Source organism: Cladosporium halotolerans (genome assembly GCF_011745625.1).
Source record: "Cladosporium halotolerans strain TM138-S3 chromosome Unknown Sca7, whole genome shotgun sequence".
In the NCBI taxonomy this organism is placed as follows: domain Eukaryota; kingdom Fungi; phylum Ascomycota; class Dothideomycetes; order Cladosporiales; family Cladosporiaceae; genus Cladosporium; species Cladosporium halotolerans.
Genome location: NW_027191458.1, coordinates 405,815 through 432,896, shown reverse-complemented (window position 1 = coordinate 432,896; position 27,082 = coordinate 405,815). Strand labels below are relative to the sequence as shown.

Below are 27,082 nucleotides of genomic sequence, written 5' to 3'. Positions count from 1 at the left end.
ATCCAGAAGACAGCAGCGGTACGCGGCTGCTCACCTCATGTGCTAGCGCGAGAGTCCTGCCAACTTCGGGGCTCGCGGCAGCACATGTGTGGACTCTGAAGCTTGGCCAGGCGCAGTGGGTACCTGCTGGTAACCGGGCAAGCCTGCTTTGGGAACCGGGAAGCGGCCGGAAAGCCGACACGCCGGGGCACGAAGTGGGAAATCCGCATAGCAGCATGCACTGGGCAGTGCTGCATGCGATTGGCATCGAGATCTGCAGCGTTAGAAGCCAGCGACCGAGGCGATCTGGCGCGAGGAGTTCATAGCTCCTGTGCATGCACCGCAGCATCGATAGCGCGGGTGGCGCAACACTGTGGCTGGGAGCAAGCGGTTGGCCAGGGTACGTGGATAGCGGCCGAAGCTACAAGGATTGTGTTTACAGTGCGCCGTCAGCATCCTAACCGCTGATCTCGGAGGGACGGCGGAGTGGTGAACGAGTTTTCAACATGCAAGTAAGCGTATGGTCTGCACATACATGTATATACTGGTCGGCCACCGGACACAGGTCGACAGGACGGGCGTATCACCAACTTCGTGAACGCTCTTGGTGAAACGACCGACCACGGCAACGCGACACCTCGAAATTGGAGAGGCTGAGCCCCACTTGGGTGCATTTGCTCTGGAGGTTTACCAGAGCTCTAGCTGAAACGCGGGCGAAGCGCCGGGCCGCTGGCATCATCGCTGGCCCGTCCAAGGAAGTCGTCAGTCAATACTTCGGCCTTGCAATCCGCAAACCTCGCAGCAGGAACATCGCCAACCTGGCACCCTTCACTCCTCGACACTGTGAGACCGAGACCTGTATCTGGGTGTCCGACCGTCGCTGCAATGTCACCTTGAGCGCCTCACTGCACCTCTCTACCAACGGCTAGCGATAATAAAGTTCCGCCCTAGCAGCGACGCCCTAGCAACCAACCAACGGCGGTATTGTCTCACGATGGGCTATGTTCCCTCGCCACCAAAGGCGAAGACACTGCTTTCGAAACCGAAGACACATGATCATACCTCGACAAACTTCTCCCGACCTGGCCGGTCGTCTTCGTCTTCGTCTTCGTCGTCGTCTTCCAAGAGGCCCTCGCAGCGAGAAACTAACAAAAATGGCCCCAAGAACTTGAAACAACAGCTGCAACAGATTCCGGAAGCCACAAGGAGGCTCTCACTCGAAACCTTCCGTCGATCATCTAGCGACTCCGCAGATATGGGTGTCAAGGATCGCTACCCCAAGGCGATTACCACTGCCGCTGCCAACTCCAGCGCAAGCACGAAATCGGCATCATCATCGCTGAACAGCCCCAGCCCGCTGGCTCGACAACTCTCAGTCGTCCACGAAGCTCCAGGCATGGACATTGCGTCTGCGATCAACCTTCTGCAAGAGCTGAAGAAGACGGCGACGCCGGAAGAGCTGGTCGCTTTGCATCGGGCGTTGCTGCCTCAAGCAAGACAAGGGGACAGCGGCATTGACGGCTCGCTGCCGCGAGACGAGCACCGCGCTGTTCAGTACCCGTCACAGCGAAACTCGAAGTTGCCTCCAGGGTTGAACACACGCGGAGAACCTGGAGATGATCTGCTTAAGAGACTGGGCGATGAGGTCCGGCAGCCAGAGTCGGTACGACGTCAAGATTCAGGAGTACGACAGTCGTCTGCGAGACGATCGGCATCCGTTGGCAACGCAACTGTTCCTGAAGTAGTACACAATTTTCATGATGACACGGCCAATCGTTCCACGACGCCAAGCGACCAGGAATATTCGCAGACCGGAGCTTACCGGACGGGCACTCTGCGTGTTACCAATGGTGCTGCCTCCCCAGATCCGACACAGATGTTTCGACAGGCCACTCAGCTGGAACCAATTTCAACTTACGACAATTTCTCTGATAGCCCGATTGATCCTCATTTCACACCAAACGGCACGAAACCCGCCTTGACCGAGTCTTTTCCCGGTGTGCATCGCCTACTCCACAGCGAACAAAGGAAACCAAGCCGCCCTTTGCCACCACCTCCATCTGATTCGCGCAGAAGTTCGGATGCCTCGGTCAACCAAGTTCCGAATCTTGATTCGCTGGTGTTGGAAGCCACTCCCGCAGAACCCCAGGAGCCGGAGAGCAATGACCGCGCATCCAATGAATCTCCTGCTTTCGTGCTCGCACGACCGCCATTTCCCCGGCAACATACAAACAACACGGATACGCCACCTTCGTCAAACCGAGCTTCCCTGAGCGAAGATAGCAGCAGCCTCAACGGATCAAAGACAACCGTTGCCCAGTTCGCCTCAAGGCTAAGTACGGTATTTGGCGAGCCTGAATCGGGCGAAGACTCGCCTGGAACACCAAATCACGCGTGGGCAAAATTGACTGGCGAACCACGGCCTCTAGGCCCACGAGAGCCCCGATCGATCAAATCTGCAAAATCCTTGAACAGCCAAAGACCTGACTCGGCTTCAAATGTCGACAGTGGATACGGATCTTCTGATGCGTCCTCTCAAAATCAAGACTCTTCTCCGAAACTTTCACAAGAGACCCCGCGCGCGCACGACATGGTACCTCGGGACGATCTTACTTCGAGACAGGATGGTCTTGCAGCTAAGGCCGACGGAGACGCTGGTAGTTTGTACACCTTTTCGGAATTCATCTCGTCAGCGAAGACACCCTCAGAAGAGATCTTCTCGACTGCCAACCCTGCAAACTCTTCAGGCGCTGCAGCAGACATTCCAAAGAAGGATTTGCCAGCCTTCCTGGGACTTCGGGACAAGGCCCCTAGCAAGCGCATGAGTCTTCCAGCAGGGAACCTTGCGTCAAATGATTCTTTGACCTCTTTGACGTCGACCAACGGCTCCGGAAAGTCATCAAAGCCAAAACGAAAACTGCGCAAACCTATGCCAGAGCCGGAGCGCATCAGGAGAGAGAAGAGCTTCCGCGTGAGGCCTACTAGTGAGATTTTCGTGAACGAGTGCCCACTTGTGTCAGACGACATGAACAAGTCACTGGACCAACGATACTTCCAACCATCCGAAGACCAGGAGATCAACCGCAGCGCGTCCGAGACCCAGAATTATTGGGATGACGGCTCTCGGGAATCCGGACGCAACGTGAAGGTTAACGCTCCGTCCGGAGCCCGCAAAAATCCTTTCCAGCGCAATCGCAGTGCTAGCCGAGGCCGCACGGCGAATGCTCGCGGCCGCGAAACGACTGATGACCAGGAAGGTACAGAAAGAGGCGGCCGGTTCCAGTTTTTGCGAAGTCTGAGCCGCAGTCGCAGTCGAAGACGGCGGGCGAGCATCGACTCCGCCGATTGCAATACACCGACACGCAATGACTTTGCTTCGGTGACAAGCAGCAACGCACCCTCAGGATACGACACTCCCAGAGCTCAGCCTGACCGTGGCGGTAGCAGGGAACGAGGTACCGAGACCTGGCGGACTGGCCCTCCCCTCAAACAAAAGTCGAAATCAATGGGAATGACGGAGGCCATGGCTTCCGAACTCGCCCGCTCAAAGAGTCGTGACGTGGCTGGCCACGAGCGCGCTGCAAGCCATGATCGACCTCGCATGGCGACGCCCAAGAAATCGAATGCACAGAGTCACAGCCGAAGTCCAAGTGTCGGTCCGCCGAAGTCTGGCAGATCGGTGGAAGACTTTGTTCCTGGCTGGCACAGCAAAGAAAGCTCTCCCGAACCTGCCTCCGCCCTTCCGCGTCCCGATCTTGCACGTAGACCGTTCAGCATGTATGCTGACAGCATCCCGCCGATGCCCGACATTCCCGTCGACGTTGCGGCAAAGGCTGCGAAAGCCAACAAGATGATGCAGAAAAAGAAAAAGGACGGTGTCCAGCAGTCGGTTGACTTGTCGAATGAATCTGCTGTGCAGTCGGCTCAGAATTCTGCTGCTTCCTCACCAAACATCGGTAGAGTCAAGAGAGCTGTGATGGAGCGCGAAGAACAGGAAAGGAGGCTCGAGGAGAGAATGGCAATCGATCGTGAAGCCGAAACTGGTCAACATGCCGCTCGAACATCGAAGTCGGAGGGGAGGCAGAACGCCCTTCGCGAACTACAGGGCTTGGGTTCCGAGCAGTCCAGCATGACAGGCACAGACTCCCGGCCCAGCACTGCAGGCCGCGGAAATATTCAACAAGCAGCATCGCCGACGCAAGAGCAGGAAGCAGAGCAGCCGAGCCGCGAAAGTCAATCAGAGCTCTGGCGTGAGCGCAGAAAGTCACTTGGAACATATCTTCCAAACTCCTCGTACGCCTTCAGTGATGATGGTTCAGAAGTCTGCGCTGCGCCTCCACTCGCGTCGCCGGATATCGTCGTCTCACGCTACATCACGCCAATGGGCAACGTGGCAGCCCGCTCATACACCACCCCCGACCCTACAAGCGAGGCCGCCCGTCATGCCGACCTTTACCGCAGTCTGCTCGACGACGATGGAGCCTGTCCGTCGGGCTTTGATATCCCAAGAACAGACAGCGCCTACTCGAGCGCGTCCTCGAACGGCACCGTGCCGAAATACCAGGACTTGCCCACTGCGTTTGCTTCCCGCCCTGTGAGACCTGTCCAGTCTCGCACAGTCTCCGGCTTGACCGCAGCTTCTTCGGCCTACAGCTCACAATACACCCCTCTACCTCGCACCCGTAGCCCTGGTGGCCGCGTCCGCACGCCTTCTGGCAACTTCTACGCCTACGAACCCACCGCCCATTCCCTCCAAGCTGAGCAGTCTCGCGCCGCCAGCCTGGGCAAACTCCACCCCGGCGGCCTTAAACAGGGCCCCAACGGCACCCTTAGCCCCGCTAGCAGCACCGACGGCCTCTCGACCATCTTCTCCGACACCCTAACCGTCTCCTCCTGCGGCGGCACCGTGCGCGCAAAGCCCAAGAACCCTCACCAACGCCACCGCTTCCCCGACCCCCAGCCGCAAAACTTCCGCCAGCAGCAACAGCAGCAGCAGTACGGGCAGCGCTCCCGCTCCAAATCCCAGCCCCGCCGCCCTCGACCCGTCAGCAGCCACTCGAGCAATCTCGCCGACCGCTACTCAGGCGGCTTGGCTTGGGAGTGGAACCGGGAGAGCGGTTTTGGAGGCTCTGCTGGCACTAGGCTCACTGGCGAGACCGGCACGCGCCGCAAGGGCCAGAGACTTGCGGAGAGCTTTGGCGTGGATCTCGGGGATGTGCCGATTTTCTTGTGTCAGAGCCCGGACGGCCTGGCGCCGGCGCAGCAGCAGAGGCAGGGGTACTTTGGGCGGTGATGACTGATTAGCTAGATGGTCTCTTGCTTGGTGGATGAGAACTTTGGGGGGCACTGGGGAGCTTGTCATGCAATGCTCGGATGGAATAGGAGTTTCAATGGGTAGGAGACGCAGAGTTGGGTTCTTTTCTGTTGTCACTGGTTGACACAGGTATACACGTAGCATAACTTAGCGTAGCATAGCGTAGCATAGTGTCTGAACAAACGGAGTAATGCAAGCACATCAAGACGTCCACATCTCCGGCAGTGATACACGAGAATTATAATACGGCTGCAATCATAATGCTCCATCAAATCCTATCCTCGTCATATATTTTCGAGCGCGGATTGGCATGTAGGTGAGACGTCGGTGAAAGTTCACTGTCTAGGAACATGGCGATCTCCCAGCGTTTCGCTTTTATGAACTCATGGAAAATGTCAAGTGACATGGAGTGATGGTACAAGTATTCTTCCTTTTTAGTATAACAGTTGCTATACAGGTTTGAGTAATCCTCGCGAGGACCCTTCATCCGGGCAGCGGTGCTCAATAGCCTGCTAATCTGAAGTTGAGGGCAAAACCCAACATCTTATTCCGAAGTTCGGTCTCAGATTGGTGATCGTGAGTCGGTAGCAGGCTGCCGCAAAGTTCCGAGCATTTCGGCGCTCTCGCCCACAATCCTCCGGAGTCTCCTGTTGGAGCAATGTGCCAGCATCTTGTGCGAACCTAGGTGAATCTAGGTGCAGGGGCTGGCCGCAGCAGCTTTTCGCGCACGCGCGGGCATACATTCATAGTCGGCCACTCGAATCGAACTTGCACTGCCTGGTCTAGTAGGTAATGTGACCCACCACCAGACATGAAGGATGGCGGCATGTCTTCTTCTCAATCGTCGTCGTGTACGCTAGGTCGAGCCGCTCTTTCTGCCTTGGGCATGACGCCGAATCTCGGATTCAATAGACCTGAGTTCGCCTTCCATCCAAGATCAGCCAGTGTCCGCCAATGTGTCGCGTCGCGCTCATTCATGCTCTTGCGTACCCTCCTTGTTATGCTTGGTCTCCATGCTCTCCAGTTTAAGCCAGCCCCAATACAAGACCTGGTATGTGAAGATGGCGACCAGAACGCTCTTGAATACTGGTCGGCTTCGGTACTTGTAAAAATCGCGCTATTGAATGTCAGTATCGTTTCTTGCATTTGGAATGTCTTCGTGGACCGCTTACGTGAGGGTTGCTCTTGGGCTCCTCGGATTTGGGCGGCTCTGGAGGCTGCTGTGTTGACTGTAGGCGGCGTTGGAAAACAGGCATGCGGCGCGTAGCCGTTCCAACTAGTCGTGTGGTGCGAAACATTTTGGTGAGGCTTTTGATGCGCACGTCAAGAGGATTGTCTCGAATGCGCCCAAGCTTGTCGCGACGCAGGGCGACGTCTTGGTGGATGAAGCTGCCTCGGCGACGGAAAGCAGCCGCGAATGGGATTGCCTCTTTGGGACGTCAAATGCAAAAACCGATGCGTCGTTCAACGAGACCGACTCGCGATCGTTTTCAGAAATCACATTGGAACTATTAAACAGATCAGTCACTATAAGAAAGGAAATGCGCCTTTGAAAACTCAGAACGTCCAGGAAGACTGAACATTTCAAAATGCGTCTCAACGAGCGCATCGGTCAGTCATCATCCACTCAAGACTTCGAAACTAATGAGACGCCGAATGACTGAATCTTCCACTCAGCTCTCTCTACGAGCAAAGCTCTTCTCGTGCCCTATTCAGCTCACCATGTTCCAACCTACCACGAGTGGATGCAAGACCCCGAGCTCCAAGCCGCCACAGCATCAGAGCCTCTTTCTCTCACAGAGGAGTACGATATGCAACGAAGCTGGCGAACCGACAACGACAAATTGACTTTCATCGTCTGCCTTCCGCGTAATTCGGATGACTCACACGTGAAAGGCGGCATCGAAGATAGCCCAGAACAAATGATCGGCGACATCAATCTTTTTCTTTTCGAGCCTGAAGACGAAGATGAGGACGATGACGGGACTTCGCCGGCTCCCAGTGCCACAAAGCCGTCGACTGCTATCGTGGGTGAGATCGAGCTCATGATCGCTCGCACAGATTTGCATCGGAAGGGTTATGGTCGCGCCGCATTAGTCTCGTTCACCAGCTATGTCCTTGGCTCTTGGGCGCAGATCGCCGCCGAGTACGACGCTAGAAACGCCTCGCCCAGGGCATTGGGGTATCTGCGAGTGAAGATCAACCAGTCCAACGCACGCAGCATTGCTCTGTTCGAAAGCGTTGGCTTCAAACAAACAGCTGCTGGAGCCAACTATTTTGGCGAGGTCGAGCTGCGATGGCAGCCCAAGCAGTCAGAACTTCGGGACTGGAAAGGCTGGGAAGAAGTTAAACCACAGGCGTATGTCGAGCCCTAGGGCATGAAATATTCTGATATTCGCATGATACAGATACTCGTAGGCTACATAAAAGACTAGACCACTGCAATCTGGGCCAATTTCGCTAACCGCAGCACGAATGCCTCCCAGGACCAGCTAGGAGACACGGGTAAAACTTTTCGCAGCAGATCGAGGCAAGCCTGGCTCAGTCAAAATCCATGGGCTTGTCTTCGAGCTGCACGCCCTTGGAGACTGGCTCAGGCTCTGCATTCTGCGCCTCCACGGGGCTTTGAACCAGGCTCTCGGTGGCGATGCTGTCGCGCTTCGAGATGACACTCTGGCGTTGCAGGCTGCCGGTGCCCTTTCTTGTGAATTGGCCGCGGGCAGCGCCAGAGCGAGTGAGACTATCGCGCTTCGCAGGGACGCTGTCGCGGTTGGACGGGCCGTCGGACACCGTCGTGGCAGGAGATGAGGTGTCTCCGTCGGCATGAGAAATTCCTAATGGAGTAGAGCTTCTGAGGGATGAGCCAGTGTCACTGCGCTCACGAACCTTATCGGTCTCGTTGCTACTCGGCTCGGCAGGTGGAGGCTGGTGCAGAGACCCGTTCGTTTTCGGAGGCGTCTCAGGCGCTTCGTCTGAAACATTGGCGCCGCTCTGGGAAGGTGGCGAGGCGGGCAAAGTCATTGGCTGAACCTGGCGAGTCTGCGGCGGACTCAATGGAACCTCAAGGCTCAGCCTTGTCGATCCTGAGTTTGGAGACATTATGCGCTTCTCTGTAGGGCTGGTAACGTTGCCGGTGGAGATTGGAAACCTGGTTTCGGGGCCTCTACTACGATCGCGGCGGTGTCCGTGTCCTTCAGGCAGAGGGACGCGGCCTGTAGGGCCTGGACTCGGTTGTCGCGACCTGTTGCTGTTACTGCGTTGAAGGCCTTGTGCTTGCTGCGCAGCCGCGATAGCACGCTGACGCTCAATCATGTTTTCGCGCCTGCTGGACTCGTCGGTGCTGATGGCACGATTGGGTCGGGTGGCGCCCGAGCTGGAATGTGCCAGACTGGATTGCCTCTTGAGCTCGCCAAAGATCTCATCTTTGTGTGTAAGCAAGTCGCGAAGCAGTCTCACGTTGTACTTCTCGGTCATGCTCAGACCAGTCTCCTGCTTCGGTCTGAGGATACAAGGAGCTAGAGTACTGGCCAATTGAGTCACGTAGGCCTCGTCGGCGTTGGTTAGCTCGATCAAGCGAGCAAAATGGCTCACAATGGCATCGAGTGTCGCGATATTCGCAAGCCTGAGCTGGCCAAGAGTGGACTGAATGACCTGCACTCGTGCACTGTCGCTGGCAGTCTGCGCAGTAGAAGCGTAAATCGTCTTCACGATCTCATACACATGGCTGCTGACCAAAGAATCCGGGAGCTCCAGGAGATAGAGTTTGAGCACAGCAGCTATGATGGGCACTTCGTACTTTTCGAGAAGTGCAGGCGACACGGGCTTTCCGGTGTTGAGTAGACTGCGCAAATGATGAGTTGCTCCCAGAGGCACATCGATCACCCAAATCCTGCGGCGAGCTTCATCGCCTTCCAGTTCCGGGTATTGGTTGTCCAAAAATGTCAGGATCGTGGTCACAAGCAGCGGAACGCGCTTCCTGTCGCTCCGTGCTCGAGCCTCAATGTCAACACCAAATGTCTGCTCGTCGACCGTGTTATAATAGTTTTCGTAGATCGTCACTTTGGGAATGTAGCTTCCTGTCCGGTAATTTTCCAGCAAATAACGGACGTCTCCTAGAGGCTGCACAGTTTCTTGGTACAGCATCATATTATCAACAGTGCTCTGCAGACTGGGGATCACATTGCTGATCGCGCCGCTAAAGTCCAGGATTACAGCCTTAATGGCTTTCAGGCGATCGAGCTCACAGCGCTCCATGAACTTCAGATGGTCAATGATAGCCTCTTCAAGATTGCAACGTAAACCGTCCAGTTTCCTGACAGCAGCCTTGTACCGCTCGTCGGCTTCACGGGCTTCCCGTCGGAGCTTTTCGGCTGGCGTCTCGTTAGGGTGCGCGTTGTTGAGCGGGTTCCAGCCGCCAAGGTAGTCGCCCATAGCAGCTATCGAAGGGCTGTCCGGGCTGGAGTCTTGACTAGCCATGGTCGATGTTCGGCTGAGAGGCTTTGATTTCTTCTCCGGGATGCCAGTAATTTGAAAGACCTTCGGACGCCATTGGTAATTCATCCTGCTGCTGTTCGCAAAAGTATTTCCCATGTTGCCAACCAGCCGCAGAAAGCCATTGTTGACCAGGTCTTGACCAATTCGCTCAGCGTAAGGAAGCGATGTCGTGCCCATGTGCCTCTGGATGTATTCCACAATGTCGGCGCCAGTCGAGACATTTTGATACGTGCCGAGAATGGGGACCTTGGTCTCGCCGAGCTTGATGTGGTCCAGCATATGGGTCAGAATCTTCTTGACTTGCTCAGGCTGATATGTCTCGTCTCCAATATCGATGGGTTCAGGCTCTTCCTCCGACTCTTCTTCCTCCACCTTGATGCTCGGCACAGATTGAGGACCGGGTTTGGGAGATCCTGTGGCTGCCGCAGAATTGGGATCCTGGAAAGCAAGCTTTTCCTCCTCGTCAAGGTCCTCGACTCTCCTGCATTTATTGAAGTAGGCGCTACGGTATTGCCTAACGGTCTCCGCTTGGCGGTCGTGAGCCTTCACCCGGTTGTGCAAGTCGTCCTGACTATTTTGGACCCGTGCAGCGTGCTGATCGCACCACCTGCTGAAGGGATTGACAACCAACTCCCGTATGTTGGATGCGATCTTGCGGTGGTTGCGCGAGGCTTCGGACATCTCGGTGCGCACGCCCTCGTATGCCTGTGCTGCTCAGCTAGTATTCACAGTCAAAGGCTTCCTGCTTGCATACCTTCTTGACACTTGCTCCATCGTCCTTCTGGAAGCCGCCGGTAATTCTGTTCGTGGCTGCTTCGATGTCACCCAGCTTCATTCCATACGCATCCTCAGCTTCGGCGCGCATGCGCGCGACGGTGATAAGCTGGGAGTTTTCCTGCACGCCTTGCTGGAGCTTTCCAAATAGCACTCCAAGCCCGGCTGCATAGTCGGTCGACCAGAACGAGCTGGCAAAGGTCGACATGATTGTTGTTGGTCCCGTGCGTGCTAGAGAGCCTGTGCAAGGTTTAGGGGTAGCGAGAGGTGATTGCAACTGCGGACGAGCGCGACTTGGATTGCTGAGTATGGGCGTAGTCGCGTAAATGCGCCTAAGGGGGCATTTGCGTATGTATCGGCAAAGGGAAATGAAGTGTCGTATTCGGGCGTGGAAGGAGCTGCGTAAGGACCAGGCGTCGGCGACGGTAGCGCTGCGTTTACAAGTAAGGTACGGAGACCCTGCGGAGGTGCAACCAGCTGCGCCTTGTCTTCAAAGCTGTAACCTGGCTTTGGCCGCAGCGAGTGCATTTAGGGTTAGGGTTCAGGTTACCTGATAGTCGCATCTCAAACGCGACGTCACTACCTACCAAGCTTCTCCTGGAAGCAACACGGCCTTCACATCTCAGACCCTCAGACCGCCGCGTCCTCGCGCCAAACTGCTGTTGGCGTTGGACACGAATACCGGCTTTTGATATCGATAGACACAAGCCATGAGATTGTAGGTGAATAACACGCGTACGTCCTGAGCCAGCTGACAGGCATCCCCTAGCACTGCCGGCGCGACGCGGCGCAACGCCTTGGACAGGCTTGCTTGTCTTTCGGCGCAAACGGCAGGAGATCAAGGTGGCAGGCAGGACTTTCAAGAGCTGTGCAGACTTGGATCCCCGAAGGCAAAGTCAGGCAGCCATGGGCTTGCTGGTAATGGCGAAGGCGCAGTTGCGATACCAATGAGCACACGCGAACTGGATGTGCTCCTTGCGCTTTGCAAAGCAGCTCCGTTGCTCCAGAATGTCGAAGATGCGGAAAAGCTTTTGCTCCAGCTGGCGCCGTACATGCCTGAGGCGCATCGACAGTCAATCAGATCGACCTCGTTGACCATGCACCTGCCGCCATGGGAGACATTGGCTTTCGAACTGACGTCTGCTGTGCTCATTCTAGCAACCAATCACCCCTCATTGGCCTCACGCGCCTTTGGGTGCTTAGATGAGACTATTCAGGTGCTCAGCAAGAGCGCCGAGAGTGCCGCTTGGTTGCAGTCGCAGCCGGACGAAACTGCCGAACGCTATCTCGATCAAACACTCCGTTCCATTCAACTTGCTGTATCTCTTCTCGGGCTACTGGATGCTGCGGCAACACATGTGCGAGCGTGGTCTCCAGAGCAGCGGCTGGACATCGTTCAAAAAGCCCGTGAGATACTATCAGAGAAGTTCATGGTATCATTGGAGGGCTCACTTTCTGCGATTCGGAATATTCGTTCTGGTAACAGATCTGTGAGGGAGTGGAAGCGCTGGCTTCGCCAGTATGCCCTTCAATCAAGACCCTTAGGAGCAATGCTTCTCCAACGCGCGTTCTCTGCTCTCGTGGAAGAGAGCGTCCTTGTTCTTGTCTCTCCCTACGAACGCCTCACGGATGCCAGTGTGCTCGATACTTTGCTGCATCGGTCTCCACTGATCAATCGCTCGGGTCTTGTGGCCAGTGATACGATGCTTGAAGGATTTGCTGGCCTCATCGCCGCTGAGATGGATCTTCTCGAAGCTGACGCTGACTATCTCCAAGTCAGTTCGGCCTGGCAACAGCGACTGGCACTGGAAGTCAAAGCCAGTAATCTGCGTAGCTTCCTTTGTTGCACACTCCTCGACAGAGATATTGCCGACGACGATATCCTAATGGCGTGGTTGGATGCTATCACCGCTGACCCGGTGCAGATGAGCGACGATCAGACCGCACAGACAGTACTCAAATCCATGGCCGTCCTAGCAAGAACGTCGCCTACAATAGCCACAAACCTGAGTCGTGCTTTGCCACGCCTCATCGTTCAAGGCAAGATGACGCCTCAAACATCTGTGGTCGCAGGCCTGTGTCTTGCCCAGGTGCTGAAGCTTCTCTCGCAAGACATCGTGATCAGCACGCTCTACTCGCTAGGCAACGTGCTAAGTGCAGGCTCTTCAGAACATCCTAACGGATTCTCGCCCTTCCTTGATGGGAGTTCGAATAGTATGATTGCCCACAGTTCATACGGCAACCACCATGCGTTGGGCAGCAACTTGTCACTGGTGCTTAGCGATGAGGAAGAGTCTGCAGTTGTATATGCAGCCATCGTCCATGCCATTGTCGCTGTCGCTGATGCGCGCAGCGATGAGAAGATTACGGCGCTCGTGATTTCAATGCTGGTACAGAAGATTGGCCGCGTGAACCAAATCGTTGATGCCAAGATCATCACCGAGACCGCCTCATTAGGATCTACTGGAAGCTTGAACGAGCTGAAGATGCTGCTCAGGCTCTACCCCCGCGTCGCCTCTCAGGCAAACGTGAATGGCAATACGACGATGATTAACGCTGTCACCGAAGCACGTGTACGCATAGCCTCTGCTATTCGGAAAGACTCACCGCATTACGAGGTTTTCCTCGCTCAACTTCTAGGTCTCATTGTCGGTAGTGGCGATGCGGCTGGAGACGGTGTAGTGGATGCTGCATTGGAGGCTCGAACGATCTCCCAACTCTTTAGGCCACTCGCCGCATTGGTCTCTAGAGATTTGCACGTGACACCAGTCTTCGAGAACGAAGATGAAATCCGTCAGCTTGGACGTGATGCGTGGTTCAACATCGTCGCTCACGGGTTTACTATTCATTCCGTCGGCGGGAAGGAGCACGCTGCAGACTTGGAAATCCTGGCTCAGTTCAGCCTGCCGCTCGTCGATGAGCAACGCGTGGATATGCCAGAAAGTGGCATCGAACTCAACACGGTCTTGCGTCGTGGATCTAATCCTCAGACAACTATCGACCAGAAGTCAGCCCTCGTCGCTTCCATTCCGACTCGCGAAAACGATATCAAGGCTCTTAGTTACCCCGACTGCGTTTATCTCAATACCGCTGTGCTTGTTTCAACTTTGAGAGCGCGTGCGGGTGATTGTACTGCTGTCCTGCCTTACTTCCTGGAAAACAAAGTCAAAACGACAAACATGGGCAATTGCATGCTTGCCATAGCGCTTAATGCTGTCGACATCTATCTGCAACGTGCGATCTCTGGCAAGCAGCAGAACTTTGCCGCGCCTCAGGTCGCCTTGCAACTCGCTGCATTCTTTGAGGGATGCTGCCATCGCATTTCCAAAGTACAGCAGGCTGCTGTATCGGCTGCGGACAGAATTGTCAATGCCATACCTTCGGCTTTATGTCAGAAGACTTCGCTGTTTGCACTCCTTGAGTTGCTGACACTTATGTGGAGAAGTTGCCTGGACGCTGAGACTGACGAGTATGATCTCAAATCTCAATACACGTCCGACAAAGGGAACGTATCAGTGCAGCTTCCCGACGACGTCCACTACCGCCAGACGACTCTATCGAACTTCCACAAGCGCTGCCGTGTGTGGGTGACTCAAGCAATTGATGTCGCTCCGTTGGATACCAAGGGCCTACTGCAGGCCTACCTTGAAGATTACGCTGATGATGGCGCATATGGTCATGTTGGTCTCGGAAGGTCGTTTGCAGTTGAGATGGGCACTATAATTCCAAACACGGATCAAAGGCTGACTTCCCTCGAACCGCAACGAGACGTTGGCATTAACACCGCATCTGACTTCATTGCGCAGTATACTACAAGGCAAGAATATCGCCATGTTGATAGCAAGCTAATCGACATGGATGACTGGACCTTGGTAGAGCACAATGGAACATCGCGGCCAATGCCTGCTGGTCTCGATGCCGAAATGACAAATGATCGGAGAGAGCTTGCACTTCTTGAACAGCGGTTGAAGCATCACGAGACGGTGCCGTTTTCGGCGGTGCGGGAGACTTTACGCAATGCGGCGGGTATGCTCAGCCGGATCACCACCGACACCGCCCCATTGATCCGTGGACTTGTACACATTCCGTTCATGCTCTTCACGAAAGATTCGATCAAACTCGGTATTTCTTTGTGGTTGGGTGTCGCGAAAGAGAATCCGAGCCTCGAAGCGAGGATCCTTGCCGAGGTCGCTGCTGGGTGGGAATCTTCAGTTCGTCTGCGCAAGGGATTCTTCAGCGCAGGCAATACGCACGTTGACCCGTTCTACGTCAAAGAAGAGTTCGCGCCCACCAATTGGGAGGCTATCGCGAAGTATCGTCACATGGTCAGCGATCTGATCGCGCCGCATCTCCGCCTGACTCAGTTCCTCTCGAGCCATTTCAACTCCTCTCGATTGACCGCTCCTTCCGTGGAGCGCATTTACGCGCGCCTCATCCGAATCACAGCAGCGGCTATGAAGAATGCGATAGGCCACCCTCTGGCCCGAGAAGTTCATTTTCACATCGTCTCACTGGCGCTTGATTTCCTCAAGCTCAGCACGAACCTCACCTCAGCAGCACAGTGGCGCCTAAAAGATTCCATTCTGTCGGCCGGCCTTGCTTGGTTCGCGAACCCTCCGTTGTGGTCTTATGGAAGTAACAAGCTGCAATTGAAGGCTGAAGTCAAACTGCTGTCTGACGTGACATACGCCCTGCAGCGTATTGCTGGTGTCAGTGCTCGGCCAAGTGGAGCTCAAGCATCGCTTCAGAACAAGCAAGAGCTGTTGCAGCATCTGCTGGCTCACGAATCACAACGCCTCAACGTTTGGATTCATCCTCTGACTCCAGACTCCCGCGCTACCGCAGGCCCAGGCTTGCAGAATCAGCCCGTCAAAGAAACCACGTTCTTACCTTTCGTCAAAACTGCGTGGCTCGAAAACCCGAGTATCGCTATCCATCTCACGACACGATTCCCGCGATCGGCGATTCTAGCCACCGAGATCAGGGCTCTTATACTGCTGAACCCGGAGAAAGCCATAACAGAGCCGGAGGCACTGTACCAATTGCTGGGTCAGTCTCTGCCGAAAGATGTCAAGTCACAGCTGAAGTATCTGCTCTACTGGGCACCGGTCAATCCAATGGCAGCTGTCACCTATTTCTTGCCGGATTATGGCAACCATCCGACCATAATACAGTATGCTGTCCGTGCGTTGGAGAGCCATTCCATTGACATCACCTTCTTCTATGTTCCTCAGATTGTGCAGACCCTCCGCTACGACGCTCTGGGGTACGTCGAGAGGTACATCGTCGAGACAGGCATGTTCTCGCAGCTGTTTGCTCATCAGATCATCTGGAACATGAAGGCAAACTCCTTCAAAGACGAAGACTCGCAAGAGCCAGACCCCGTCAAGCCGACTTTGGACAAGGTAACCACCGGATTGGTCTCTAGCTTCTCGAAGGAGGACAAGGCTTTCTACGAGCGCGAGTTTGACTTTTTCGGAAGGGTTACTGGCATCTCGGGAACCCTCAAGCCTTTCATCAAGAGTCCGAAACCGGAGAAGAAGCAGAAGATTGAGGAGGAACTCCGGAAGATTCAAGTGGAGTCTGGAGTCTACCTTCCGAGTAACCCTGACGGCGTGGTCATTGGCATCGACAGGAAGTCCGGCAAACCGCTCCAGAGTCACGCGAAGGCGCCATACATGGCTACTTTCCGCATCCGTAAGGAGGAAGACGAAATGCCAGGTGTCAACGATTCGGACTCCCAGGATGCCCTCGAAACGACCCGCAAATCGTATGAGGTATGGCAATCCGCCATTTTCAAGGTCGGAGACGACTGCAGACAAGATGTGCTGGCATTGCAAATGATTGCAGCATTCCGGGGCATTTTCAACAGCGCTGGCCTGGACGTCTTCGTCTTCCCATACCGCGTCACCGCCACAGCGCCTGGTTGCGGTGTGATCGACGTGCTCCCTAACTCGATCTCCCGTGATATGCTTGGCCGTGAGGCAGTCAACGGCCTCTACGACTACTTCATTTCGAAGTACGGATACGAGGACTCGATACGCTACCAAGAGGCCCGCAGCAACTTCATCAAGTCTATGGCTGCTTACTCTATCATCTCGTACCTGCTGCAGTTCAAAGATCGTCACAACGGCAACATCATGGTGGACGACGCAGGACACATTCTGCACATTGATTTCGGCTTTTGCTTCGACATCGCTCCTGGTGGAGTCAAGTTTGAACGTGCACCATTCAAGCTCACGCCCGAAATGGTCGCTGTCATGGGCGGCTCCAATTCCGCTCCTTTCCGTATGTTCGAAGAGCTTTGCATCAAGGTCTTCCTAGCGGCACGGCAGCACGTGGAGCAACTCAGTCACATCGTTCTGACCATGCTGGATTCCGGCCTCCCATGCTTCAAACCGCAAACTATCCAGAACTTCAAAGATAGGTTCGTCCTGGAGAAGTCGGACCGTGAGGCAGCGGATTTTGTCCGCAAGCTGGTTCACTGGAGCGAGAGAAGCTACTCCACGGCAGTCTATGACTATTTCCAGTTGCTGACCAATGGAATCCCGTACTGAGCTCGGTACCGAGGGGTTCTCGGTATGTAGCACCTCGGCTCCGCGAGCGGTTCGTCTCGAATATTGGCCGAGGACAAGGAAAAGCAAAGGCACGACGGTTCACGGTGAGGTCGAAATTGCCGAGCCTTCGAGCCGGGAGCTATGGATTTGACTGATATCGATTATCGGACAAGTTTCCGTGACTTGAGCCGCTCGTAGGAATATGTGTAACTTGTACATAAATGAAGAGCCCCGTATCTTATTCGAAACCGATGCGAATGTGCCTATTGCTTGAAGTCCCACAGTCTCCTCAGCAAGGGTGGCTGCAATGTTCATCTAATAGATCTTAATCTTGGTTCTACCTTCTCGAGAAGGAAAACGCTCGTGATCTAGGAGCGCCCTCAGCCGAATCGGCGCGACTGCCAACTGATGCCAGGGTGAGTGGCGACTTGACCTCGTGGAAACGACCCGGAACAGCTAGAGCAGTTGTCGGGGGCCGCTTGTGTGGCGTTACGCCATCTCCACATGGGAGCCGCGCAGCCTCGCGAGTCATTGGCTCGTCGGCTTCGGACATGCCTCCGACGACTCAACTTCAGGTGGACCCTCCGAGCGCGCGGATGGGTTTGACATTAGGCTTGGGCTCCGCGCCCGTCATGCCGCCAACAGTCCGCACGCTTGCCACAAATGGAGGTCTACGCATTGAACATGTTGCTGGACGCGCAAGACGCTCAAAGGCGATTCATCGCCTGAACTATCTGCGCATGGTGTCGTCCTGCGGTCCCCGACGGCGCTCGATGCGACGACGCAGGTGGCGACCCGCACCTCTGCCACGCGATCCAGGCGGCTGCCACCAATGGGGCTCTGGACAAGCCTCCACTCAGTCGCCCGACGATGCTTCGAGCGATAGACTCAATCTTGTCGTCACGGTGACGGCCCAAGAGGCTCGAGCCGCCGACCCACAGAGCTATTCCAAAAGCGCTGTATCTCGAGCCGATGAGCCTTTACCGCGTAGCCGCGGAGCGGACAATAATTGACAGCTGAGCAGTGGCGCAGCTGGGCGGCGAAGGCACCACCAACAGACAGATCACAGCAGGGAGCTGGATCGAGGCCTTGAGGTTGCCAGCCGGACGGTGCTCTAGGAGCAGACTCCGAAGCTCATTTCTGGGCCCTCTTGATCCGCTAGAAACAGTCTTCAAACGGGAAGCGATCTCTCATCCTGCTCCGGCACACGCTTCGATTTGTAAATGCTGGTTTCTGAAGGGCTGGCCCGACTGTCCGCTAACGTTGGCACCGCAGGGTCCGCGCGTAGAGGCCACTGGTTCATCTTTTCGTGCTGCGAGTCGCCACACGTAGAAAGCTTCGGCCAGCCTACCGCCGGAGACTGGCATCCGGGGCAACCTGCTCCACGATTGCTTCCTTGTGCACGTGTCGCTTTTCACTTCCGCCCTTTTCTGTCTGCCCATGTACGCCCGCCTGCTCCCGCATACGCTACGCCCTGCCACTGCTCCCGTCAGACACTCGGTCTCGCGGCATCTAGAATCAACGTTCAGGGAAATCCGCGTGCCCACGCCTCAGCCCCGGAGTTATCTCCCACCTGGCACTCCTTTCATTCACCGTTGATGTGCTAGACCCCGGGGCGAGCTCTGATTTGCCCTGCGAATGCCATCAGCGCTGCTTGAGTTTGTGCCCGCCCACCAAGGTACGTTACTGCCGATGAAGTCAAAGGTACTCATTGCCGTGCCTGCCTTGAACCTCTTCCTTGGCGCCTTCACAATGACCCGCTAATCGGCTTGCATCCACTCGAATACACGTCGTAATCCTGACATTTGCATTCGGGCAGCTCTCCTTCTCCGACATTAGTCCAGATTACTCTTTCAAGTGCGTCGGCGCGCTCTGCATCGCCCAAGACTCTACAATCACGCTTCTTGCGCCCCAACACGCATTCCTCCTCGCCGTATACATAACCTTTTGTCCCGTTTTCCGCGCTCTGCATTCAAGCGCTCTTGGATTTTTGGCAGTACCGCAGCACAACCCACGATGGGCGACCAATCTGCGGCTTCCGGCTATGCGCCCCCGGATCTGAGCAGTTTGTCTCCTGGGCAAAGCAAAACAGAGCAGTATGATTCACCTTGTTCATTCTCGTGTGCGCGCACTGACTGTTCTAGATATCCATTCCATGCACAGTTAGACGGTGTCGCTCAGCCTCGCACAGATGGCGACGGACCTCGACCCTTCGACCTCCGCTCAATGGCAAACGCTCTCCCCCCAAATTCCTCCCAGGCGCCCATGGAAGCAAGACGTCCTTCCGGCCAGTTCAACGCTCCCATGTCAAGTGGAATGATGGGGCCTGGCTCTTTCCCCTACATGCCGCACACTCACCAGTATGGTCAGCCACGTCAAGACTCGAGGGCATTCGCCGGCGCACCGCAGCACCAGCACCAGCACCAGCACCAACAGCAACAACAACAACACCACCAGCCGCAGCCACAGTACTATTATCCCGCACAAAATGCGCAGTACCAGATGGCGAACAGGCCTCAAGCGCCGCAACTTCAAACGAACCCGCAATTTGCGCGAATGGATCCTTATGGGTATGGCATGGCTCAGCCCACCTACTCACCCGTGGATATGCGATTCCCGCAACCGCAGCTTCCGGTAGGCTACGGTGCGCCTGGCGGTTACGCGGACATGAGTTTGTCGACACCCAAGCCGGTTGGTGAAGCATTGACTGATCTGTTATCTCAAGGCCATTTTCCCCGGCGCGAATCAGAAACAGCGGCTATTCCGTCTTTCCCTCGAGGCCCTCCGCGAAAACCAAAACAATCCGGACATGCGCTCTGGGTCGGCAATCTCCCTCCGGCCGCAACCGTCACCGATCTGAAGGATCATTTTTCCCGAGACGCAACTACGGACATCCAGAGTCTCTTTTTGATCTCGAAGAGCAACTGCGCTTTTGTCAACTACCGAACTGAAGCTGCCTGCGTCGCTGCAATGAACCGATTCCACGATTCGAGATTCCACGGTGTCCGACTAGTATGCCGTTTACGCAGAGGATCCACAAGCACCAGCAACGCATCCGCGGCGGCAGAGACATCGAGGCCCAGCACTGCTACCATACCTGACGGCAACGCTGAAATCAAAGCCGAGGACTCTTCCGAGGATCCTGTCATTGTAGGAGGCAGCTCCGGAAACACCCCAAGCTTAGACGCTCAGACGGCGACACCCTCGCAGTCAACAGCTACCAAGGTTCCCGAGAAATTTTTCATCGTTAAAAGTCTCACCTTGCAGGACCTCGAGGCGAGCGTGCGGAATGGAATTTGGGCAACGCAGTCGCATAACGAAGCGACGCTGAACCAGGCATACAACGAAGCGGATAATGTTTACTTGATCTTCTCGGCCAACAAGTCCGGAGAATACTTCGGCTACGCGCGAATGGGCTCCTCAATCAAGGGCGAGTCAGTCCCCATTGGTACCACGCCGACTCCCCGCGAAACTCCAGCAACGAGCGACGGGCCCAAGTCCATTCCTACGCCTGCGACTGCGACCGCGCCCCGCGGCCGGATCATCGACGATTCGGCGCGCGGCACGATTTTCTGGGAGGCAGAGTTGTCGGATGAGGAGGGCAGCGCGTCGCCGGATAAGGAAGTGGACGAGGGAAGCGGTGGTCAGGATCTGGGACGGCCCTTCAAGATTGAATGGATTTCCACCGCGAGATTGCCGTTCTACCGAACCCGAGGCTTGCGCAACCCGTGGAATGCGAACAGGGAGGTCAAAATAGCGAGGGATGGAACAGAGCTGGAGCCATCGATTGGCAAGAGGCTGGTGCAGATGTTCCACCGTCCGGCGCAGATGGTTGGTCCGCCGGCTCCGATGCAACCGGGTGGTATGCCGTACGTATAGCCCTAACATCAAGAGCCGTGGCGAGAGAGATAAAGACGAGGTCATTTCATGGTCGGAGGTGCGAACGGATACTTCTGCACGAGGCGTACACGGCTGGGGATATGAAACAAGCAATATACCATGGGAATACACAGGCAGCATAGGCCAGGCGTTTTGAACAGATTTGAAAATTAGCATTTGCAAGGCCAATATTGACCCAGTCAAACATAGCTCGCATCTTTGAGGACCTTCCCACGTCCGAAAAACAGGCATGGCTCATGAGACGGAAAGGTTACAGCAGGTACCGGAGCCAGGTACCGGTGAGCAGCCGCCGAGCCATCAATGCCACCTGTGCTCATCGCACAAACGAAGTTGGCAAAGTCAAATCAGTGCTTCATGTTTTGGCCCCAAGAGCCCTGAAAGATCATCACTAACATTCGTGCTGCTGTCGAGAGGGGCAATCATTCAAACATGATCTTGGCGTGATCGACCGTGAAGATGGGCGATCTCGATCTCGCAGTCAAGACCAACCACATATGATAGGCCCACGACGTCGTGGAATCGTCATCGAGCTTTATTTCCATTATTCACCTGTATCGAAGCTGTCTATGTTTGCAGGAAGAAGCTCTGATCGAGCGGTTGCCTTTTTGGGACGACTTGTGGTTCAGGGCAGGAAGTGTTGCTTCACGAAGCGGCGGAGCACGTGCCGAATCATCGGGGAAGGCAGTCCTGTGTGGCGTCTAGGCCTGGGTTCATGCACGCAGCCAATCGTCAAAGGCTCTAGGCGTTGTGGTGAGTAGGCTCGATGGATTTTCCTCGGTTTCGCATACAAACTCAAAAGCGCGAGGAGGTCTCGCCACAACATGGTGCTCTCTCCGTCTATCCACAGGGTGAGTAGGTAAGGCACCTGAAACTTGCATCGGGCGAACAACGTCACAGGCTTGGATGAAGAATCTGTTGCCGCATCTTCATATTGAGGTAAGATCTTCGCTGAGTCGCTCAGTCCTCCGACATTCTATTTGAGCTAAAGCAACGTCACTTTGGACCTCCAGTCGGACCAGTGTACCCTGTATCAAAGAAAGCTTTTTTGCCACCTCGATCCAGGCCAGGCTGATGAAACAACATCTGCCAATACGGACATACTCTCATCCATGTAATCACATATCAGCCATAGACGTCTCACCGAATCCTTTAAACTTGCTGGGCAGTAGCAGAAGGAGCGAGAGATTGTGTTCGTTTGCGGGTAGGTCAGAGGCATCTTCGACGCATGCTATCACACAAATTCAAGCACGCAAGGCATCCACACGGTTTCTGATGCACGCGCTCAGCTGTTCTGCCACAGCCGAATCGGCGCGCTCTAGATTCTCGCAGAGCCTTTCGATCTCGATCTCAAGTTTCTGCTTCCTCTCAAGAAGCTGGGCGAGGCGGTCGAGATGCGGACGCTGCGCCTGTTTGCTTGGCTCAATCAATACATCGAGGGAATCGAAAGGATCGTGGCCGGTAGATGCCACTCACAGATTCTCCTCATAGGAAGCCTTGTCCTCGTCATGTCGGCGCTTCAAGTTCCCAAAACCCTCCGCGTGCGATTGGCGAAGCTGTGACTCGACGTTGCGGCGCCTTGCTTTCACCTATTCGAGGCCTTTGGCAAATTATTCCAAGATGATAAAGCGTCCATTCGTTGGAATTGAATGCTAACCGTAGCCGTGTGCTGCGCCTGCATGATGCTGAAGTCCAGGGCTTGCGAGCCGCCTGGAGACTCTCTGTTTAAGTCGTTTTCCTCGCTTGAACTAGCTTTTAATGGTATATTCGCCATTTTCGAGCGTTCTCCTTTCGCGTAGTTCGTTAGGTGCATGAGGTCTTTGAGGAGCGAAGTCGAGTTTAACTTCGTCTTCTCTTGGAAGGCACGCTGTTGTATATTGCAGCCTGAGGCACTCATGCATTCGCCTAGCGCCAAACCGCACCCTGCAGCGCAAAAGCCGAGACTGCGAAGAATTCGGGCCCGGGCGCAATATCAGCGCCTGATTTCTCGAGGCCGCATTCTCACCAAGATTCCCGCATACGCAACCCTCCGACACTAGATCTGTTCACGATGGGACTCGCCGGGCAGAAAAGGTAACCCAGTTGTGCCAACTCCCTCTTATTTCGGAGACTAACCGCCCCGCCAGACGCAACAAAATCGGCGCCGACCCCAACAATACCGCCTGGGCGAAGTCGAAGGACAACTACGGCCACAGGCTCCTGGCCAAATCCGGCTGGCAGCCCGGCCAGTTCCTCGGCGCCGAAAACGCAAACCATTCAGACCACTACACCGCCGCGAACGCATCGCACATCCGCGTCGTGCTGCGCGAGGACAATGCCGGCCTGGGGATGCAGAGGGGGAAGAGCAACGCGGAGACGTTTGGGCTGAGCACGCTGTCGGGTATCTTTGGCAGATTGAACGGGAAGAGCGAGGCGGAGGTGCAGAAGCAGTCGGACTTGCAGCGCGATTTGGAGCTCCAGACTTATCAGTCGAGGAAGTGGGGGACGCTGAACTTTGTGTATGGAGGGCTGCTGGTTGGCGATAAGATGGAGGAGAAGAAGAAGCTGGAGCAGTTGCAGGCGGAGGCGAACGGGAACAAGCGCAAGGCGGAGGACGAGGCGCCGGCCGTGGAGGCTGCGTCGTCGAAGAAGAGAAAGCACACGTCCGAGGCTGAGTCTGCGTCTTCATCAAACAGTGACGAGAGCGAGGCAGAGCCGGTGCCGGTGCCGGTCAAGGAGAAGAAGCAGAAGAAAAAGAGTAAGAAAGAGGCCGCAACGGAGAACACGGAAGAGGCCTCGGAGCGCGTGTCCAAGAAAGAGCGCAAGGAAAAGCGCAAAAAGGACGGCAAGTCAGGAGATTCTGACGAGAAGGCATTGGCCAAGCAAGAGAAGCGCGCCCGCAAAGAAGAACGCAGGAAGCGAAAGGAGGAGAAGCGACTACGGAAAGAGGCCAAGGGCAAGACATCATCACAACCGTCACGAGACCAGTCTTCAGACTCTTCCTCCGACGAAGACGAGAGATCCTCAACAGCACCGACGCCAAACCCACAACCCGCAGCGATGTCATTCGGCGGCACAAGGCACGCCGTGCGGCAACGGTACATCCAACAAAAACGCCAGGCAGGCATGAACCCGCAAGCCATGGCCGAAATTCTGATGCTGAAAGCAACCGCATAATCGATCACGAGAAGTAATACAGTCTCTCCAGAATATTATCGAAGTTTATTACCGAGCGGTGTGTGTATATATTCGTGCCATCTGTCCTGCCATCTGTCCCATATTGCTTTGCTCGCGAAGGTCGTGATCGCGTATGTGCATGCGTGCATAGCTCAACCGGTGCCACCCATAGGCCACCGGTCTCAATCTCGCCATGTCCAAATTTAAAGAAATGGTATCACGCTGAAAGAAGCCAAAACCAAAATGTGCGCGTTCCGTGTTCATTGTTGCCCCCGGACCAGATCTTCGGGCACCATTCCATTCCTGCCTAAGCACCAGACTCCTGCGTGATTGTCCTGAGAAGGTTTTTGGCAAGCGAAGAATAAGATCCGCCGCTGTTGAGAGGTCGCTTAAGCCCTCGACTCCGGGTCATAGATCTCTGGACGGGCGTCGTCTCTAGATCCATTGGAGGCCAGATGCTCCCCTGCGCGCAAGAGGGTCGCGAGTCCAGAAACCTGCGGCGAATAGATCCCGGGGGAGCCGGGGGCCTTGATGGGAGGGAGCGATGGAGTCCCGGACGAAGTTTTGGTAAGAAACGGAGGAGGCAGCTCCCTGCTCGGAAGCGCGCGATTGAAGGGAGGCAGAGATCCGTTGGAAGTATTCAAGGGGGAGCCCGCCGAATTGCCAGAGCTCAACGATTCCGAATGTCTCAATGAAGGCAGAGAGTGTTCGCTTGCCAGCGTGGATCTCCGCGACGCCAACGAGGGCACAGGCGAGTCAGATCCATTCGTGGTTAGCATTGGATGAAACCCGTACGCAATGCTAGTGCTTACGGCCATAGGGTGGTCACCCATCGGCGTCGCGCTCTGGCTCATGTGACGATGGGAATTCAGATGGGACGTGTTGTGAGGCTGGGATCCGTTGACGCTGGCGAAAGTCGGTTTGGCGGGTAGGGGTGAGTGGTGCGGTTCCATGGCTAGCCTGCTAGACGATGATTCTGTGCTGCTCTCTTGCGGCATCGCGGGACGCCAGTCCCCACGGCCGAGCATCCGCGGCGAACCAAAGCCCGAACGACGTTTTTCACCGCGAGAATATTCGCTGCCGTTGTTGCTGCTGTCTCTGGTATCGGGGCTGCTCATGAACCTATCGCCGCTGTCTCGTCGGCCTGGACTTGCCGGCGAGTCTTCTTTCACTCTTTTTCCGGCTGTGATATGTTAGAGAAAATCGGTAATGGTTGTTGGGGATCGAACATACTCCTCGGCTCATGTTTGGCCTTGAAATCGACGAGATATCGTTGGTAGTCGGCATAGTCTTGCGTCTTCTTATACTCGGCAAGCTGAGTATAGTAATGATCTTTCATAGCTTGACTTCTGCTCTCGAAACCCGCCTTCTCGTCAGGTGGGAGGACCTGCCATTTTTCACCCACTGTCTTGGCGATCTCAGTGAAACTATACTCCTGCCCTTTCAGGCTTTCTCTCACTTCTGCGATGGCGGTTAGCTGACAGATTTCTTGGTGGAGACGAGGGTTGCGAACGCAATTACATACGGTTGGAGAACAGAACATAAGCGGACGGCGGCCGGTCGGGCGCATTATCGTCAGGCTGGAAATTGGTCAGTCATGCAACTCGAGCTGAGAAGACCGCTGCATATACCTTTGGATGACGTCTGTATTTTCGTTTGCCACCTGTTTGCACACGAGGGGGTCCGCTCGCTTCGGTCTGGTGATCTGGTATGCCGACAGATCCGTTTGATTTCGTAGTCTTGTGCTTGGGTGCGCTCGATTGATCAATGGCAGGCATCGACTGAGGTTCATTTTGGCGATAGTCGGCAATTGCTCGCTGTAGGATCTGCACGAATATGTTAGAATTTGAGCCGTGTAGGCGGGCGGATGCGAGAGGCAACGCGACTCTTGCCGTCTTGCCAGGCGGTAACACACCCTGCGATGGCCCAATTTTACCCCGAGGGCGTCTCTGAAAGGGCTGTTAGTATGGAGATGTTGTCAAGGTAGATGGTTGTTAATGACGCACAGATCTTCTTCCGTTATGTCGGCAAGGACTTCCCAGGAATCGAAAGCTTCCTGAACAAGGCCGTCGTGATATTGCGCAAGGCCCAAGCGATCCAGAGCCTCACGAAATTCGGATGAGGCCATCGTAATGCGCAGTGGTGGGGCGAAATTGAGTCTGCCCACGTTCGAACACCAGAGCTGGAACAAAAGCGCACAGCGCTTGAGTGCGAAATCGCGTCAGGTCACTTCCAAGCGCTGCTTCAGGGTGTTGAGCAGAAGCACGATGTCATGGCCAGGGAGCGGCGAAGGTGGGTTCTCGATGCTGTCGTCCTCCCGATCTGCGCGGTAATTGGGGCCCTGTGGCTCGCGATCGAGCCGATTGGAGTGGCAGATGCGTTTCTCTCTGAGATCTCGACGATGCAGGAGATTTGCGAGGAGCCTGGGACGGCTAGCGCTTCCAGTAGGCCAACGCGGGTTGGCAGCAAGGGTTGCGATGATTCATGGGACGAAGAGTGAAGCAGGTCGCTGCGCATTGTCGGCCACGCCCTGGCCCGTCCTATGACCAGCGTGGAAGCCAGTCCTGTGCGCCCGCTGTTATTGCGTCGACGGAGGGTTCTCCGCGTCCGTACCGAGCCTCCCCTCCGCATCGCGCCTAATGGGAGACGTCCGCCCTAGCATGCTTTGCTCCTGCAGCGCCGGGCGCTCTCGCGGCTGCGCCCGCATTCATTGGGCCGAGAAATATCGCAAGCCGGCCATGCCGGTGTCTGTAGCGTTTCGGCACCCCGTCCGTTGGCGTGCCAGAGCCCAAGAGCAAACCTTCCGCGAGAAAACGCTGGAAGTCACGAGAGACAGGCGGTACGGCACAGTGCAGCCTGACACGCGGGAGCTGCAACGCCTCTTCTCCCAACGAGCGCCCTGCGTTCTCAT

The 27,082-nt window shown here is 55.5% G+C and overlaps 9 protein-coding genes across 9 annotated transcripts; 5 read left to right on the top strand and 4 right to left on the bottom strand.

Annotated features, from left to right (window-relative positions):
- Positions 1 to 1,234: 1,234 nt before the first annotated feature.
- On the top strand, positions 1,235 to 5,272 carry WHR41_02893 (uncharacterized protein; the record flags this gene model as incomplete). The annotated part of the gene is made up of 1 exon (XM_069371499.1): positions 1,235 to 5,272. The coding sequence occupies one exon, from the start codon at positions 1,235 to 1,237 to the stop codon at positions 5,270 to 5,272; it is 4,038 nt and encodes a 1,345-aa protein (XP_069231642.1).
- Positions 5,273 to 5,703: 431 nt separating this feature from the next.
- WHR41_02892 (uncharacterized protein) lies at positions 5,704 to 6,638 on the bottom strand. Its single transcript, XM_069371498.1, has 3 exons — positions 6,466 to 6,638; positions 6,284 to 6,410; positions 5,704 to 6,217 (listed from the first exon to the last, which is right to left on the bottom strand). Exons 1-3 carry the CDS (start codon positions 6,589 to 6,591, stop codon positions 6,150 to 6,152), a joined length of 321 nt encoding a protein of 106 aa, XP_069231643.1. The 5' UTR covers positions 6,592 to 6,638; the 3' UTR covers positions 5,704 to 6,149.
- Positions 6,639 to 6,790: 152 nt separating this feature from the next.
- On the top strand, positions 6,791 to 7,771 carry WHR41_02891 (uncharacterized protein). The gene is made up of 2 exons (XM_069371497.1): positions 6,791 to 6,904; positions 6,971 to 7,771. Exons 1-2 carry the CDS (start codon positions 6,883 to 6,885, stop codon positions 7,666 to 7,668), a joined length of 720 nt encoding a protein of 239 aa, XP_069231644.1. The 5' UTR covers positions 6,791 to 6,882; the 3' UTR covers positions 7,669 to 7,771.
- Positions 7,652 to 10,951, bottom strand: WHR41_02890 (uncharacterized protein). The gene is made up of 2 exons (XM_069371496.1): positions 10,542 to 10,951; positions 7,652 to 10,492 (listed from the first exon to the last, which is right to left on the bottom strand). The coding sequence occupies exons 1-2, from the start codon at positions 10,767 to 10,769 to the stop codon at positions 7,835 to 7,837; spliced, it is 2,886 nt and encodes a 961-aa protein (XP_069231645.1). The 5' UTR covers positions 10,770 to 10,951; the 3' UTR covers positions 7,652 to 7,834.
- Positions 10,952 to 11,185: 234 nt separating this feature from the next.
- Positions 11,186 to 17,118, top strand: WHR41_02889 (uncharacterized protein; the record flags this gene model as incomplete). Its single annotated transcript, XM_069371495.1, has 2 exons — positions 11,186 to 11,279; positions 11,331 to 17,118. The coding sequence occupies exons 1-2, from the start codon at positions 11,272 to 11,274 to the stop codon at positions 17,116 to 17,118; spliced, it is 5,796 nt and encodes a 1,931-aa protein (XP_069231456.1). The 5' UTR covers positions 11,186 to 11,271.
- Positions 17,119 to 18,578: 1,460 nt separating this feature from the next.
- Positions 18,579 to 21,217, top strand: WHR41_02888 (uncharacterized protein). Its single transcript, XM_069371494.1, has 4 exons — positions 18,579 to 18,796; positions 18,938 to 19,214; positions 19,263 to 19,789; positions 19,844 to 21,217. The coding sequence occupies exons 2-4, from the start codon at positions 19,135 to 19,137 to the stop codon at positions 20,995 to 20,997; spliced, it is 1,761 nt and encodes a 586-aa protein (XP_069231455.1). The 5' UTR covers positions 18,579 to 18,796; positions 18,938 to 19,134; the 3' UTR covers positions 20,998 to 21,217.
- A 628-nt stretch (positions 21,218 to 21,845) lies between these two features.
- On the bottom strand, positions 21,846 to 22,837 carry WHR41_02887 (uncharacterized protein). Its single transcript, XM_069371493.1, has 3 exons — positions 22,673 to 22,837; positions 22,492 to 22,604; positions 21,846 to 22,431 (listed from the first exon to the last, which is right to left on the bottom strand). The coding sequence occupies exons 1-3, from the start codon at positions 22,826 to 22,828 to the stop codon at positions 22,260 to 22,262; spliced, it is 441 nt and encodes a 146-aa protein (XP_069231460.1). The 5' UTR covers positions 22,829 to 22,837; the 3' UTR covers positions 21,846 to 22,259.
- A 168-nt stretch (positions 22,838 to 23,005) lies between these two features.
- Positions 23,006 to 24,274, top strand: WHR41_02886 (uncharacterized protein). Its single transcript, XM_069371492.1, has 2 exons — positions 23,006 to 23,088; positions 23,142 to 24,274. Exons 1-2 carry the CDS (start codon positions 23,066 to 23,068, stop codon positions 24,169 to 24,171), a joined length of 1,053 nt encoding a protein of 350 aa, XP_069231459.1. The 5' UTR covers positions 23,006 to 23,065; the 3' UTR covers positions 24,172 to 24,274.
- WHR41_02885 (uncharacterized protein) lies at positions 24,169 to 26,812 on the bottom strand. Its single transcript, XM_069371491.1, has 6 exons — positions 26,178 to 26,812; positions 26,087 to 26,120; positions 25,803 to 25,997; positions 25,697 to 25,751; positions 25,405 to 25,632; positions 24,169 to 25,354 (listed from the first exon to the last, which is right to left on the bottom strand). Exons 1-6 carry the CDS (start codon positions 26,297 to 26,299, stop codon positions 24,561 to 24,563), a joined length of 1,428 nt encoding a protein of 475 aa, XP_069231458.1. The 5' UTR covers positions 26,300 to 26,812; the 3' UTR covers positions 24,169 to 24,560.
- Positions 26,813 to 27,082: the final 270 nt, after the last annotated feature.